We start from the raw sequence: 13,541 nt of genomic DNA, 5'->3' as shown, positions 1-13,541 counted from the left end.
AAAGTTGACTTCCCCTCCTGTTTTCCGCAGTGTTTCCCTTCTCCTCCCTTCTTGCTGCATTGTAGTGCGCACAATCCTTTGCTTAAAATAGCTTAGCATCTTATCATTAATTATCTTTTTCCTTCATCCTTTTCTATTGGCTGTTCCCACTTTTGTGGCGATTTGCACAAGCCGCAATGGACTGTGCTGCTTTCGTGTCCAGCCGGTGGAGGTTGGACCATTACGGCAAAGAAGGCATTGCCGCACCAATTGCAACCCCAGCTGACCACGTCTACTTCCCTCCATTCCAACTGTCCACTTCCTCTTCCTTAGCCTCATTGTTGCCCCTTGTGGAACTCAGCATGGAGGAGAATGGAGACAAAACAGGAATGAGCTGGCCCTGCCTGCCATTGCCTCTAGCGCCACCTACTGCCAGTCTCCCTGCCTTCTGCCCTACCAGCCCTAATGGGCACCAGCCGCCGCCCCTGCATGCTATGAACGCACCCACACCTGCAATTGTTGCCTGTTTTGAGGAGGCTAGGAAAGCTGATGACAAACAGTAAGAACATCCCAATACAAATGTGACAATAAATGGCTACGCGTAGTTAAACCCATTGCACAACAGAGGCACATAATTTAGCTGTATAAAAATAAAACCCTCGTCACCTGCTACCTTTGTTTTGTTTGATTATGTTCCATTGATTTCGCCGAGCATTTCTTACATGCCTTTTTTCGAGGGCAGAAATGCACTCGTGGCTCTCTGATTGACACCCAACAAGCCAGGCAGGAAAACGATGTTACTATGGTAATTGTGCTGCTCTGAGAATGCTGGACATCTGCTTTATCCACATCAAAGGCAGAGTCCATTAAATCAGACAAAAATATGAAAATGAGAGTGACCCAGTCCATTATTCTCAAGCTCGTTCTTCTAATCCAATACTCTGTAATTTAGTAAACCCTACAGAGTGCACTGAGCAACAAAAATGGGGGGGGTGTGTGTGTGGCTAATTGAGCCCAAGTATCATAGGAATTTTAAAGGCATTTTAGACTGTTCCAAGGCCATTTCTGCACGAATTATTTTCATGCGGTGCTCTTATCCTCATAATCTACATAGAACTCTGGCTTAAGGTTACCAGACGTCCCTGTTTCCTGGGGACAGTCCCCGGATTTACAAATCAGTCCCCTGACAAAATCCATCTATTTAGTAGGAAGTTGAAAAGAGTCCCCAGATTCATTGAAAAAAAATCTGGTAACCTTAGACTCGGGCTGGCGTTTCCCATAATTCTTAAGCACTCCCCCAACTCCTTGAATGAACATGAGTTGCTGCTTTGTCCTGAATCAGTCCACCTAGCCTGGGATGCCAATAAGACACAATACAATATTGTATGTAGCTTGCTCCCCACTGCGATCTATTTACAAGACCTGCTGCTTATGTACATATATTAGCATAGCCTACCTCAAAGGGCTGTTGTTGCCGATATTGATATTATTCATTTATTATTTGATTTCTTACCTGCCCTTCCCCTGTAAGGTCCCAGGGCAGGTTATAATGCTGTAAGATTCGTTTTTTGTTTTTTAAGAAACAATTTAAAGGACAAATTACAGTCACAGGAATAAGGCAGATTCTCTTGCAAAGATGAAAGCCTGGGGAGGGGAGGATAACGTACAGAACCTTCAGCCCAAGAGTGGAAAAGCAAGGCATATACCGTAGACTCCGGTGTATTAGACGACTGGGTGTATAAGACGACCGCTGCCAATTTGGGGGGTCGACTTATATGCCCAGTCTTATACGCGGCAGCTTCGTTGGGCAGCGGCAGTGGGCGGCGGGCTCCGCGTTGGGAGGAAGCTGCCCGGCGAAGCTGCCCAGCGAACCCATAGCCGGCGTATAAGACGACCCCCGACTTTTTAGAAGATTTTTTGGGGTTAAAAAGTCGTCTTATACACCAGAATCTACGGTATATACATAACGTCATCCACAGCAGCCCCTTTGCTTTAACTGCAACATTTCTTGGTTCTGGTATTTACAACAAAATACCCCACAAATGTTTGGTCCCAGCAAATGGTAGCACTCCTGAAGCTGCTATTAGCTGCAGAGAGAAAATACATTTGCACACGCACACACACAAGCCCATCTAAGGAAACCCAGAGCCAGGAGATCTGATCACAGATGTCCAAGGTCACCTATAGTTTGGTCTTGAGAGGGTAGAATCAGTGAAAATATACCTGCTCCTGAAAGAATATGCAATAACCTCAAAACATACCCACCCCACACCTACGTGACTCCCCTGGCACTGATAGTACGCAGACAACAATCTCCAGCGCCAGTTATTTCACAACAGAGATTGAGACGTTTACATTTTCTTACAACACACAGACGTTTTGTGTACTTATGTCAGAAAATCCTTTAATGACACTGCGTTTCAAACATTTAGAGCCTGACTTGCAATGATCTCCACATAGCCATTTCTGAAACGGTGTGATTTTGCTATCCAGACCTGCACAGTTTTAGGTACAATTTCTCTTTGAAAGTAGAAACAGCAGCAGCATGGTACCTGAAACAGATTGCATTTCTCAGACAGCAGTTTTCGCTGAGCATCTAATGAAACGAGGTGGTTCTGATACAGCGTTTCTTGTTTATCCCACTCTCTTGATTTTGCTCTAAATTCCTGAAAAATGAAAAAAAGAGAAACTCACAAAAGAAAGGAATCACATCTCTATATATGTATACTCTCTGTATACGACCAGAAAAATAATGTATGTTGCAATTTCAAGTATAAAGCTATTTTGGTTATTTATAACAATTAGCAACAGGGGACAAATATTGGTGGGGAGGAAGAAGTAAAAGTATAAAATGAGAACTTGAAAAGCACATTGTACATAAAGAACACATGGCTATTGAAGTAAAATGTCAGGAGCACTTCAAGTTATTGCATTAGATACTGTTAAGCTATTATTTATATAGTACTTGCAAGGTACAAAGCACTTTCACAACTATCAATAATTATTAGTATTTAAATCAGGGAAGGGAAGCTTCCACCTTTCCCACTGCCCTGCAGGGCTGTTTTCAGGATGCCCCACCCATATCTGATACCATACCTGATGTCAGGTGTGGGACAGGTAAGGGCAAGATTTCAAAGGAACAACTGAAGGCTTCAAAGGGCAGCTTCACCTGACACCACTATTGCTTCTTTAAATAATATTAAACAATATGAATACTGGATCTATAGGATGGCAACACTGGGGAGGCCATTTTGTCAAATATTCGCCAGGAGAGGGCTAAAGTCTAACTGGCTGTCACATGGAAGATGGACCAAGCCTGCTTTTCTACTGCTCTGGACGGTGGGACCTGAATCAATGGCTTCAAGAAAGGAAATTCCTCCTAAACACTGAGGTCCAGCTCTGAAGGCCTTCGGGTGGCTCTCTCACTGCAAGAAGTGAAGTTACAGGGAACCAGGCGGAGGGCCTTCTTGGTGGTGGCGCCCTCCCTGTGGAACACCCTCCCATCAGATGTCAAGGAGATCAAGAACTACACAGCTTTTAGAAGACATCTGAAGGCAGCCCTGTATTGGGAAGTATTTAACGTTTGGTGTTAAATTGTGTTTTCATATGTGTTGAAAGATGCCCAGAGTGGCAACCCAGCCAGATGGGTGGGGTAAAAATAATAAAATAATGATTATGATTCACCATAGCTACATGGCGCCTCCATGCTCAGTTCATGTGAACATCAGTTGTGGCAGATAAACAACACAGAAGCACTGCTGCCTTCACATCTTTATAAGCATCCTACCTGGCTAGTCAATGTTGAAAAAAGACTAAGATGGACCTTTGGACTGATCTAGCAGGGCTCTTTTTATATTCTCATGTTACGATACAATACTCTTCATTGTCATTGTCCCATACAGAACAACGAAATTGAAAAAAATCTACATAAGACATTAAGAAACCAACAAGCCTGCTATCCCAGCTATCCGAACCTGGTTAGCCCCCTAAAAACTCTGATACCCCATTTTTAAATACAATATACTCCCATAGAGACTCCTTACACTGCGTTTAAAATCAAAATGCATTTGGATAGATTTTCAGGCGGCTAGGCCTAGTCTTTATAACCCTGTACCTTCTTCCAGAAGGCAGAAGCTGAAAGAGATCATTTCCGGGGTGCGCACTATCCTGCACTATCTCTGCAGCTTTCTTATGGCACCTGGAAGCATAGATTTGATCTAAGGTGGGAAGAGTGCACCCAATTATTCTCTCCGCAGTCTTTACAACCTAGGACAATGTCCCATGAAACCTGGGGCATTTATGAATGTGTGCCTTCAAACGGCAGTAGCATATTCCCGCCCTGAGGTTCTTCCCCTTCTATACTTTTCCATGTCTGCTTTGGAAGGGAATACACAACTGCTGCTCTTCATTGCTTTGCTTTCAGACTAAGAAGAAAATACCGTGTTTACTCTCTGTTCTCTGTATTGAGCAAAGGACAAAGCTGCCTAAGTCAGCTGTTTCAGCCCAGGACAGCTGAAGTGGCTGCCCTCTGTTCCAAAAGCACTTTCTTTCGGAGGAAGCCCTGGGAAAGCAGCAGTAAATTCCTGGTGGCAAAAATGTAGGTTCTACAGTGACAAGGACAGATCCAGAGAAAAAGCCAGCAGTAAATCGGCAATTAGGTGGCAATGCATGCACCACTTCAGTAAAAAATGGTCACTAAAAGCCAGTGTTTAGAATCGTAGCTAGTGCCAGTAAATATTCCCCTATATCTGAAGAACACTGTGCACCAAAAAATTCCCTATAGCCAGGGCATTTATAGCCTGTTGTGACAAACTACAGTTGGAAACAAATGATGATGATGTTGTTTCCCCCCAGAGAGCAGAAGTATATTCCTTGTGGTGTGTACACTGGTTGAACTTCTGCTCCTGAGGAAAAGGGGCTAAGCAGCTTTTTGCACAGTTCTAAAGGCGGGCAAGGGGCGCGGGTGGCGCTGTGGGTTAAACCACAGAGCCTAGGACTTGCTGATCAGAAGGTCGGCGGTTCGAATCCCCGCGACGGGGTGAGCTCCCGTTGCTCGGTCCCTGCTCCTGCCAACCTAGCAGTTCGAAAGCACAAAGTGCAAGTAGATAAATAGGTACCGCTCCGGCAGGAAGGTAAATGGCGTTTCTGTGCGCTGCTCTGGTTCGCCAGAAGCGGCTTAGTCATGCTGGCCACATGACCCGGAAGCTGTACGCCGGCTCCCTCGGCCAATAAAGCGAGATGAGCGCCACAACCCCAGAGTTGGCCACGACTGGACCTAATGGTCAGGGGTCCCTTTACCTTTACCTAAAGACGGGCAAAGGGGGGGGGGAGGTACAATAAAGGAGACTCCGACGAAACATCAGGAAGAACTTTCTGACAGTAAGAGCTGCTCCAACAGTGGAAAGGCCTCCCCCTCGGGAGGTTGTGGACTCTCCTTCCTTGGAGGTTTTTAAACACAGGTTGGATGGTTATCTGCCATGGATGCTTTAGTTGAGATTCCTGCATTGCAGGGGGTTGGACTAGATGACTCTTGGGGTCCCTTCCAACTCTTAGATTCCACCCAAATACCACACTGGTGGCAAGGAACAGTCCCAATCCTGCTCTTGGCAGGGTTGAACCTGGCACCCCTGCCCATCCCCTGACATTGCCAGTGATGATAGACAGGTAGGCCTGGTTTGGGAGAAAATGGCCTTGTAGGTCCAATGGGACCCTATGATGGGCTAAGACTGGCTCTTAGGGGTCTTCCCGTCTCCCCTCACAACAGAGGTGGTGGTAGTGTAGAGGGACACAAGAATCCTGTGGTCACAAGGCCTACTTTTGGAAATCGAAGAAGAAGGAGGAGAAGAAGAAGAAGGAGAAGGAGAAGAAGGAGAAGAAGAAAGACGCTCCTTTTAATACAGGAACTGACCTCCAATTTCTGGTTCAAACTGCTCAGCTGAAATGGGGCTTCCTGATTTTCTGTACATTTCTCCAAGCTGTGAGCTTTTTTTTGTTTTAATTGGTGCAGCTGTAGCTTTTCGTAGCTTTGTGTCAGCTTGGCAAACTGGAAGAGGAATGAACGTCACAAACGCCTTATTTTTTTGCCTCAGTTTTGGAGGTGTAATTGGCAAAGGCAGTTAAGCTTAAATGATCTAATCAGCCATCTAATCTGGGTTGCTGGTTTTTTTATTAAGAAAAGTACAGTTAACTTACATGCATTCAAGTACAGCAACTTACGTGCATTTAACTGGTGCGCATTCAGCTTTATGCACTTGGCAAATTAAATAGGGAGGCAGAAAGGAAGGGGGCAACCAGGAAGAAAGTCTTTGGCAATCACCCCCCCCCATTGAACCCAATACATTTCGACTATGTATGTATGTATGGCTTTATGTGCTATCCCAGGAATGCAATCCCAGCAGAAATTGAGAGCCACCTGTACCAGCTATTACAACTAAACAGTTAAGGGTGAACAAGCCAGTGCTTTCATACAACCTGTGATGTTAATTAACTGCACTTTTAAACACAGATTGCCTGGATATTTGCTTTATACATGTAGAGTAGAGCTTTCCAAAATCTGCATCATAACACGTTAGTGCATCGGCTGCAGTGTGTAGGTGTGTTGTGTGAACACTCCCCGTGCTCCTCCCAGGGCTGGAAAGGGGGTAGTTTGAAATGTGGCTTGCTAGTAAAACTGATTTACTGCGTCGTGAAACAATGCATGTCTAAAAAGCGTGTGCCCAACATGATTGTTGGCTGTTTGCAGTTTAGTAGCGCAGAGAGCTTGCTGGGGAGACCATGCATTAAAAAATAAAGGACTCAAAAATAACTTAAACTAGGTTTTAATAAGAAAAACAAAAACTCCTTTTACACTAAGTACATTAACAACCAAACCAGACCCAACCACCAACCCATCCCCCAGGGTAATGGGAGAGCTAGGTGCTGCTCCTTATATACTACACCCAAATGCTGACACACCTTAATCAAATACAACTCAGCAGCACCTGCTATGCTTCACAGCTGTAAAGCTGGGTCTCGTTATCTTACTCTGGCCCTTGCTCTGGCCCCTTAAAGACATACACATCGGGTGCAACAATGATGAACCTTTACATTTAAATAAACCATTCAACATTTCCCCTGCGGTTCATCATTGTGGAACAAAAACATAAAGCATATTTTGTACATGTCTTTCATGTGTAACCTTTGGAAGTGCTTTAGTAAAAATGTCCGCAATTTGATTGTCACCTGGAACATATTCAAATACAATCATTTCGTCAGCAATTAGTTTCTTTACAAACTGTAAACGTAACCTTAAGACTCTAGTGCGCTGCGTATTGGTCTCTGAACACAGGATAGCAAGTCCGCTCTGGGAATCAAGGTAAACTTTTACTGGTAGTGTTACTTGCATCTGTAGGTCTGCAAATACTTGCAGATACCATTCTACATCGCGAGTGGCCTGAACGCATGCACATAATTCACTCTCTGTTGTGGAGAGACAAATAATGGTTTGTGTCTGGGACTTCCATTCAAATGGACAACTGTTATAACAAAACACCATACCAGACACACCCCTGCAATTATTTTGTTCCACTGCATGAGATGCATCGCAGAAAATTTCAAAACCTTTGTCAATACATGTTGTAAACTGCAACCTATAATGTTTGGTGTGTTTAAGGTACATTACCACTCTCTTAAGAGCAGAGAAACATTGTGTAGTAGGCTTTTCCACAAATTTTGCCAGAAAGTGAAAAGCATAAGTTATATCTGGTCTTGAGATTCTTTGAATGAAATTTAGCTTGCCTATAGCAGAACGATACAAAGTTTTGTTAGGAAATGGCTTATCTTCACCTGTAAAGGTGAAACCACACACCATAGGCGTTTCCTTCCCATTTGCATTTTCTAAACATAGCATTTCAACAAGATCATCAATTTTTGCAGTTTGATGAACCAGAAAAGATCCATTTTTGCCTTTCTCAATTTGCATGGATAAGTAATTTTTAGCTATGCCTAATTCCACCACATCAAATTTCTTCTGTAACTGTGATACTACCAGTTCATATTCCTGTTTAGTTTTTGTAGAAATTAACACGTCATCTACATACACACATATTTTTGTTACAGAGTTTGCCCTTTCCTTTATAAACACACAGTTGTCTGCCTTTCCTTGTGAAAAACCAATATCCAGCAATTCTTTTGCTAAAGTTTGGTGCCAATTCCTTCCACTTTGGTGTAGACCATAAAGGGATTTGTTTAATTTGCATACCAAACCTTCAGCGGCGTCTATGCCTTCAGGAACACGCATAAAAATTTGTTCTTTTAAATCTGCAAACAAATATGCAGTTTTTATATCTAGGTGATAAACAGAATGTCCACGTTGTGATGCATCTTTTAACAAAAGCTTAACTGTTTCATATTTTACGCTTGGTGAATAACACAAATCATAATCTTCGCCTGGAATTTGTTGAAAACCCCTAGCAACTAGTCTTGCTTTGTACCTTACAACTTCATTTTTGTCATTCATTTTAACTCTATAAACCCATTTTGAATCAATAAGTCTCATATCTGGGGTTTGTGGTACAAGAGACCAAGTGTTATGCTCTTTTAAAGAAGCTATCTCAGAGTTCATAGCTTTATACCAATTTGCAGCTTGTTGCTTAGGTAATTTCTGAACATCATTGTAGCTTTTTGGCTCAAAAACTGCCTTATTGGCATACACAGTATTAAAATGTTCATCTGCAAAACGTTGTGGCTTCTGCCTCTTTCTATCTGAACGTCTTAGTCCAGAAGGAGAGTCAGACTCCTCAGACTTAATGGGACTAAGTGAACCACTAGTTTCAGGTTGTAAATCATTGTCAGATTGAAGAGATGCCTGTAGGCTAAGCTCACGATCAGAAAACTCAAGAGAATCTATCCTCCCCTCGGGTGCCTGTGACTTTAAATCATCAAACAAATCAGATTCAACAGACTTTTTGTCTTTTTCCATTAATTCAGAAGCACCATTTCCTGCTGCTGCTGCTTCTTCCTCTTCTTCCTCAGTATTATCTATACCATCAGTATCTTGGAAGACAGCAACTCCATTCCAATTTACAGTTTGTATCATGCTTCTGGTAATATGAAATTTGCCAGTTGCTGGTATGTAAATTCTGTATGCCCCCTGCTGGTAGCCCATTAATTTTCCCTGGACACTACGTTCACCCAATTTCTGCTTAGCGGGATAATGCATAATTACATCTGAACGCCAAATGCATAGGTATTTCAGATTAGGGCGTTTTTTAAACAGCTTCTCATAGGGGGTGACATCTAAACCAGAATGATAACTGCGATTTCTAACATGGCAAAAGGCATTAAGCGCTTCAGCCCAAAAGTCTTTGGGCAGTTTAGCATCGTGCAGATACGTTTTAACCCCTGCCTGTAGGTCACGCTGCACAACTTCAACAAGCCCATTTTGCCAGGGACTTCGGGGGCAAGATAACTCATGAGTAGTCCCCTGCGCTTCCAGGAATTTCTCAAAATCCTCAGAAACAAATTCCCCGCCCCGGTCAGAAAACAGGTTCTTAATTGGTTTGTTAAAGTGCGTTTTTACCCAGTTGCAAAAAACTTTGTACTTCTCAAATGCTTGGGACTTCTCAGCTATTGCATAAGTCCAACAATATCTACTATACTGGTCTATCAGAGTAAGCCAGTACTTAGAACCTCCTAATGATGGTGGGAGTGGCCCAACTAAATCACAATGTACACGCTCAAATGGCTCAGTTACTTTCCTATCTGAGCACCTACCCTTGCGTGCAACCTTAATCTTATTCTTGCAACAGGATAGACATTGCATAAAGAATTTACATGGTTTTAAGTTGAGGCCATTAACAATATTCTTTGTCTTAATTACATCAGCAAAATTCAGGTGTCCCAGAATTCTGTGCGCCTCATGGACACACCCGGAATGTGGCCTTACATTCCTCAACCCCTGGCTTGACTGTGCTGCTCTGCAATTTATAGGCGATTGGGAGTAGGTGCGAAAATACAGTCTATATAAACCATCAGATTCCCGGGCATATAATAGACGTTTGTTCCCATCGAAAAACTCACACATTGACTTTAAGAAACGCACAGTTATGCCTTGACGAGCAAAACACCTTACTGACAATAAATTGTCCACTGATGGGCAGTAAATGCAGTTCGCTATTGTAATGTTTAAAGAGTCAAGTTTAACAGTACCCCTGCCAAGCGACTGCAAGACTTGTGAATTGGCTAAATGTACATTACCAATTTCCTCTTCGAAAGAAATAAACAAGCTTCTATCGTTGCAAATATGCTGAGATGCTCCTGAGTCCACAACAAAAGACTTCCACTTGGCACGTTTAAGTCTTTTACGATCTATTGTCCTAGCATGGAAAACTCGCGGCTCGTTTCTGTCTCTACTATACGATGTCGGCTGCTGGGCTGACGACCGTGACTGACGAACAGAAACAGGCTTGGGAGTACTTTGCTTTCTTTTGGATCTGCAGTCCTTTGCAAAATGTCCTTGCTTATTGCAGAACCAACAACGCTTTGCAGCTTTAAATGCAGTTGTATCACCACAGGTTTGCATATGGCGTTCCTCATTCTTTCTGGAAATAGGAGTGCTTATGGCACAAGCCTCCCTTCTATCCAACTCGCCCATTAATCTTGCCGTTACCCCTTCCACAGTTAATTGTGCTGGTGGAACGGCAGATATCTGGCTAGCTATGCCATCAAAGTCCTCATTAAGGGAACAAAGAATGATAAAAACATACTGAATATCAGGTATCTCCATGTCCCTTCGAATTAATTCGCCGCGTATTGCCTCCAGACGTCTCAAGTGTGCTGCCAAATCACCACCAGGCTGCAACTTCGTCTGGTACAACTGCTTGAAAAACGTCAATGCAGATGCTGACTCTTTTCTAACATGCACTGCTGCAAGACTGTCCCACATTTCTTTGGCAGTTTTCTTATTTCTTATATACACTACTTGCTGGTCGCTGACTGCCAAATTAATTATCGCCCTGGCTTTTGCATCTCCTTTCGACCAAGCATTAGTCACAGGGTCAGGAGGGTCATCAGTTACATAGGTCCATACTTCTCTAGAGGTCAAAAGCGCCTCCACCCGAAAAGACCATAAACTATAGTTCTCATCTGTTAGCTGTGGGAAGACCAGAGCCTTCTCAGCTTCAGGAACCCGGTCAACCATTCTGGAACTCTTCCAGACCCACAGAACTACGCTAACAGGAGAAGGAGTTTTCAAACCTTTCTCAGAGTCCAAAAATATGCAGTCATCCACTCAGCAGCTGGGCCCATAACCAAAGATGTTGGCTGTTTGCAGTTTAGTAGCGCAGAGAGCTTGCTGGGGAGACCATGCATTAAAAAATAAAGGACTCAAAAATAACTTAAACTAGGTTTTAATAAGAAAAACAAAAACTCCTTTTACACTAAGTACATTAACAACCAAACCAGACCCAACCACCAACCCATCCCCCAGGGTAATGGGAGAGCTAGGTGCTGCTCCTTATATACTACACCCAAATGCTGACACACCTTAATCAAATACAACTCAGCAGCACCTGCTATGCTTCACAGCTGTAAAGCTGGGTCTCGTTATCTTACTCTGGCCCTTGCTCTGGCCCCTTAAAGACATACACATCGGGTGCAACAATGATGAACCTTTACATTTAAATAAACCATTCAACATATACATGTAGAGTAGAGCTTTCCAAAATCTGCATCATAACACGTTAGTGCATCGGCTGCAGTGTGTAGGTGTGTTGTGTGAACACTCCCCGTGCTCCTCCCAGGGCTGGAAAGGGGGTAGTTTAAAATGTGGCTTGCTAGTAAAACTGATTTACTGCGTCGTGAAACAATGCATGTCTAAAAAGCGTGTGCCCAACATGATAAGTTTGGAAAGCTCTGATGTACAGGGATGTCTTGCCTGGTGTTTGTAGGAAGTGTTTTGCATCAGTTTAGCGCCATCTTGTGTTGGTGCTTTAATGGTTCTTCAGAGTTAGACAGCGGGGTTAACTAGCTTGATCCTGATCTAAAAAAAATAAAAATCACCTTTGTTATAAGTTTTAAGACTGACACTTGGGTGGGGTGGGGACTGCACTAAGCTGGATAGATGTGTCACTTGTTGAAAACTCCACTAGGGTTGGTGCAAGTAGCAGGAGAACACAGACAGTGTGCCTATATGCACTCATCCTCTCTCTGTGTGTATATCCTGTGTGTTTGCACACATGCGGGGATGGGAAGGCTTATCAGCCCCTGTCCCTGGTGGGTTTGGCGAGAATGAATTGGACCCTCAGGGCAAAAAAGATCAGCCACCACCTGACTCAGTACATCACAATATAGGCAGTCATTGAGCTAGTTACAAAGCAGCCCGCAATCTACTAAACCTAGCTTGAAATATTATGAACTGTAAAATAGGAATGAGATTTCCCCTTCCTTACTTGATTCTTCAGGGCTTGAAGCTGCGTGTCATAGTTCTGAGCCATCTCATATTTTGTCTTTTGCAAACTGTCCAGTTTCTGCCTCAGTAGCCCAACCTGTATTTGAAGTGGACATGATATTGGGCATCAAAAGAGTTCCAAAAGCCAAAGGCATTTTTAAAAGCATAAAGATATCACTGCTAAAAAACAACAACAAACAGCATGCTATCAACATGTATTGCAAGTTACAGGCACGACATAATACCCATCCCACATTTGTAAGACCTTGATATTTTAGTGCACACCTACCCTTGGGAACTCCCTGCATATTGATATCAGGCAGTAGCCTTTGCTGTATGCTTTTCAGCACCTGCTAAGAACATTTTGGTTTTTGGCAAGCCTACCCAGATGCATGTTCTGATCCATTTTTGTTGGACTGCGAGAATTTTACGACAATTTGATCATAAAGGGAGATCTATGAATCTTCCGAAAAGTATCACTTTCCTCCTACAAACCTTTTGCATTTGATTAAAGCTCAAGTCGTTACAATTCATGTTCTGAAGCTGCCTGACTGCAGCCTAAGAGACTAAATCAAAATAAGTGGTTTTGAAGTCTGTGTCTGAAAGGCACACAGTGATAGATTGAGACCATATAAGAGTGCAGCTGAGATTATCCTAATCTAAGAGGGTTCTCATGGGACGCGGGTGGCGCTGTGGGTAAAAGCCTCAGCACCTAGGACTTGCTGATCGAAAGGTCGGCGGTTCAAATCCCCGCGGCGGGGTGCGCTCCCGTTGCTCGGTCCCAGTGCCTGCCAACCTAGCAGTTCGAAAGCACCCCCGGGTGCAAGTAGATAAATACTGGCGGGAAGGTAAACAGCGTTTTCGTGTGCTGCGCTGGCTCGCCAGATGCAGCTTTGTCACGCTGGCCACGTGACCCGGAAGTGTCTCCGGACAGCGCTGGCCCCCGGCCTCTTAAGTGAGATGGGTGCACAACCCTAGAGTCGGACACGACTGGCCCATACGGGCAGGGGTACCTTTACCTTTACCTTTTTAAGAGGGTTCTCACAATCTAGTAAATGTATCTTATTTCTTCTCTTTATGAGGCTATAAAAATGCTACTAATTTTACTTGTAATGAAAATAGGATCTTGGGGCAA

The 13,541-nt window shown here is 43.5% G+C and overlaps 1 protein-coding gene across 5 annotated transcripts in view; it reads right to left on the bottom strand.

Annotated features, from left to right (window-relative positions):
* DEUP1 (deuterosome assembly protein 1) overlaps positions 1-13,541 on the bottom strand; it is a 67,745-nt gene that overhangs the window by 41,804 nt on the left and 12,400 nt on the right. For 4 of the 5 annotated variants that reach the window (XM_053385588.1, XM_053385589.1, XM_053385590.1 and 1 more), the window contains 3 exons: positions 12,408-12,503; positions 5,888-6,022; positions 2,532-2,645 (listed from right to left, as the gene is read on the bottom strand). In XM_053385588.1, coding sequence (XP_053241563.1) covers positions 2,532-2,645; positions 5,888-6,022; positions 12,408-12,503 — 345 coding nt within the window. The remainder of the gene's footprint in view (positions 1-2,531; positions 2,646-5,887; positions 6,023-12,407; positions 12,504-13,541) is intronic. The other variant, XM_053385592.1, reaches the window with a different exon arrangement.

Source organism: Podarcis raffonei, chromosome 4 (genome assembly GCF_027172205.1).
Source record: "Podarcis raffonei isolate rPodRaf1 chromosome 4, rPodRaf1.pri, whole genome shotgun sequence".
Taxonomy (NCBI): Eukaryota; Metazoa; Chordata; class Lepidosauria; order Squamata; family Lacertidae; genus Podarcis; species Podarcis raffonei.
Note: the sequence above shows the minus strand (reverse complement) of the source record. Positions and strands in the feature narration are given on the sequence as shown.